General features: G+C 33.6%; 1 protein-coding gene across 1 annotated transcript; it reads left to right on the top strand.

Annotated features, from left to right (window-relative positions):
* The first annotated feature begins 63 nt into the window (after positions 1-63).
* Positions 64-3,227, top strand: LOC141340177 (uncharacterized). The gene is made up of 8 exons (XM_073845103.1): positions 64-191; positions 370-479; positions 567-602; positions 730-807; positions 966-1,091; positions 2,245-2,373; positions 2,464-2,592; positions 3,210-3,227. The coding sequence occupies exons 1-8, from the start codon at positions 140-142 to the stop codon at positions 3,225-3,227; spliced, it is 678 nt and encodes a 225-aa protein (XP_073701204.1). The 5' UTR covers positions 64-139.
* Positions 3,228-3,699: the final 472 nt, after the last annotated feature.

The raw sequence follows: 3,699 nt of genomic DNA, 5'->3' as shown, positions 1-3,699 counted from the left end.
ATTTAAACGCCATACTCCCCTTCACTGCAGCCGCCTACTCTCGAGGCGCAGCTCAAACAAGCCTATGGCTTCATCCGGCACATCCATTTATTCTTGACACAAGCTCCGATGCTTCGGTTCAAATGTCACATCAGTAACTATGAAGATTTCATCAAAGTCCATTCGAAACCTGCAAACTTCGCCTGGAAAAGGTAAATCAATAAAGCGTACATACAAAGAACTATTACTCGTGATGATGCCGAGATGGTTATGGAGATATGTATATTAATTTTAAAAATTTAAAGCGATTTGTCATACAGTTGGTTTTAGTTGTCCATGCAGTATGCAGTTTTCAGATATTTATGCGTTATGATGTGTGTTCTTTTAAAGGACAAGATGTCATGTTTACATGTAAAACTAATATTCATCGGAAGATTGGTGACATAGAATGTGATTGTACATCTGAACCATTCATAAAACCACATTTGTCTTCTACGTTGGTAAGTAACTTAATTTACACGACAAGCTTTTTCTACATTACTGAATATTTCTGTCACACTGTGTCATTTCCTAATTTCCTAATATAGGTAAACAAGATGATAATGCATACATTAGGATCAAAGGTAAATGTAATATTAAAGTATACTTATTCTAATATACTCATCATAAAGTCCAGTCTCTAACATGAGTGTTTCGTTTTGAGGGACTTTTTATGACCACTTAATGACGTGTGTTTTCGCATCCACACAGAAACAAAGCATCACCTTAAACACCATAAAACACATCATAAGAAGTTTGGCAACAGAGTTTGATAAAATCACAACAAAGGTACATTACTCTTATTACTGCTGGTAAGCTTTGATTTAGACATTTGTTTCAAGGAGATTGTATGTGTCTTGTTATCCCTAAAGTATGTTAGAGATTACACATCATCATTAGTCTTGTCTGGAAAATGTATGAGTAACTCTTTCTATGTTCTATTTCAGGTTTTGGGACAGTCCCAAGCTTACGTGGTCGATGACTTGAGTTTGGATGAATGTGAAATGTTTATTGTCAGATGGTCTGAGGAGCTAAAGTGTTTGAGGTCAAAAAATGGGAGCCACCTAGGCAAGGTAAGGACTTAAAATATATATATATATATATATATATATATATATATATATATATATGTGTATATGTATGTATGTATGTATGTATGTATGTATGTATATGTGTGTGTGTGTGTGTATATATATATATATATATATATATATATATGTATGTATATGTGTATATGTATGTATATGTGTGTGTATATATATGTGTATGTGTATATATATGTATATGTGTATGTGTATATATGTATATGTGTATATATATATGTGTATGTATATGTGTGTATATATATGTATATGTGTGTGTGTGTGTGTGTGTGTGTGTGTGTATATATATATGTATATGTTTGTACCTAATTTCCAAATTTAATTACTCCCAAGTGCCAAATGAGAGGTAAAATTAGCTTTGGTCAGGAAATGAAATGCTACATGTTGAAATGCAACATGTTAAATCATGCGTGGCTAACACAATGATTAGCTTCTAAAGAACTCTTCTAAAGAAACTATTCTAAAAAAAAAAATCAGTGGAAGAAACACTTCATCATTTTAACCCTACCTAGACTGCATGATGTGCATATGTTAAGGAAGAAATTAGTTTCAAAAAGTGGATGTGCTTTTATTTGCCAGTGTATTCCAGGAAGAAGGAAACAAGATAGGGAGTTAGGGTTTTTTTGTAATCAGTCTTTTTGGTTTATCCATCTACTGCTTATGGTTCATGGTATTTATAGGTCACGTTGATGGGTCATGTTGATTTCAGACTGCTATTTTTGCACATTGTCTGTCTTGTATACTTGTATATTGTTCTTTTTATAATCTGTGTTGTCATGTCACTGTCATTCTGTAGCACTGTGGAGCTTCTGTCACTACAACAAATTCCTAGTATGTGTAAACATACCTAGCAATAAAGCTCATTCTGATTCTGATAAAGCTGTAGGTGAATTCCATAAAGGGTAGTGTGTTTTTTTTCATGTGCTTACATCAACAGTATAAAGATAGCTTTCATTAGAACCATAAGCAGAAATGCATTCAAACCTAATGCGTTGGAAAGAATAAATAAGCAATCACCCTCTACCATATCTCTTGGGATATATGACATGCTGACATGCTATTGCAGTTGCAACAAAACATTGTTTAAAATGTAATTACTGTTTAAATCATGGTATCTCATCAGATGTCCAGTGTTGAGAGAGTCAGGAGAAGTCTGGAAGGTCTGAACATCAGAAAAGATCAAGATCAGAAACGAACAGAAGCCCAGAAAGATTTCCAGTGGTTTATTCGTATTTTGCAGTCACTTCCAAAGGTCAGTGTTCATTATTAAAAGCTTAATTGCATGACCATATTGTATGCAGGGTAGTTCTATAGCATAGTTAATTTCTTTCTTTTGATTTAGTCCTCAATTTGTCTAGAGGGATGCGCAAGAAGTGAGCTGCTGAATCTGTACAAACAGTGGAAGAAAGGGCAGCTGATCAGTATGCTTCCTATTATGGACTTTATTATGAAAACACTACTTGAGGAAAAGGTATCATCAAGTTTGTTTAATTTGTTTGCTTGTTTATTAATGATATGCCATTAAAGTCAGCCACATGTTTAAAACTGTAGACATGTTTTGCGTTTCTGTTTCAAGCATGTAACTTAATCTACAGTGACTCCTATATTGAGTGACAGGATGTAAGGGTCTGTCCCATGACATTTATATCTGCCAATTGAAAACCACTTAAACTTTAAATCTAGAACAAACCCTAAATTGCAGTTGGTGGCACAGATGATCTATGTAAATAACTTTTGGTTTCTATAATTTTAGGACTAGTTTTAAAACGGAAGCTTCAACATATGTCAGCACAAACGGAAACAGGTGGGAGCTTGGTTTTAACAGTTTTATATTGACCTTTTATTTGGGTGTAATATGTAGGTGGCCTTTTTTTGTAAGAACGCTGTGTTTACAAGAAAAGGGAAAGTGATATGACAGCTTTCTATATGACATGCCTTCATACAGAAAAAGAAAACAAACAGGCAAGGGTATCTTTTGACAAAATTACTATCCTGGATCCTTTTATGAATGCTTTCTGTAAAATTCCAAACCTTGTCTCCCATAACTATAATTTCAATTACACACATTGTCTGTCTCTCCATTTTAAGGTTGACATGTACCATTGAAATTTAAACTGCATCTTCTAAAAGTCCTGATCATAAAATTCTTGCTTTGGTGTCACCGTACCACCAATGTGAGCAATAGCTCTCAGACAAGGGACAACAGAGAAAACAGGACATTCACTTGCCAGGAGTAAAAGTTACTGAAGACATTTACCAAAAGACTCAAATCCAACTGATGATAAACAAAAGAAAAAAATGACATATGGAGTTTTTTTCCCCACATACATGCATTCATTTTTATTATTTCTTTTTATTCATACATTTTTGTGTGTCTATTACAGGTGATATTAGCACAACATTTAGCTAACCTATGTGAGTGGAACAAGTCTTGTTGTTGAAAAAATAAGGCAATAAAGAGCACAGGCTGTATTTGTAAACCACCAATGTGTTAATGAGTGCATAAATATGACAGAAATGTTGCATTGAATTTAATAAAATGAATTTGAAATTTAGGAAATTAGTAAAAACCAAGTTG

Source organism: Garra rufa, chromosome 8 (assembly GCF_049309525.1).
Source record: "Garra rufa chromosome 8, GarRuf1.0, whole genome shotgun sequence".
NCBI classification, from domain to species: Eukaryota; Metazoa; Chordata; class Actinopteri; order Cypriniformes; family Cyprinidae; genus Garra; species Garra rufa.
The sequence above is the reverse complement of the archived record's forward strand: the minus strand, read 5'-3'. Positions and strand labels throughout refer to the sequence as shown.

What these genes read in the sequence shown, in the direction of transcription:
- LOC141340177 (XM_073845103.1), top strand. Translation starts at nt 140, where the DNA reads ATGAAGATTTCATCAAAGTCCATTCGAAACCTGCAAACTTCGCCTGGA. An exon ending in TGCATACATTAGGATCAAAG is followed by an intron (nt 603 to 729) that starts GTAAATGTAATA and finishes GCATCCACACAG; the next exon opens with AAACAAAGCATCACCTTAAA. An exon ending in ATGGGAGCCACCTAGGCAAG is followed by an intron (nt 1,092 to 2,244) that starts GTAAGGACTTAA and finishes GTATCTCATCAG; the next exon opens with ATGTCCAGTGTTGAGAGAGT.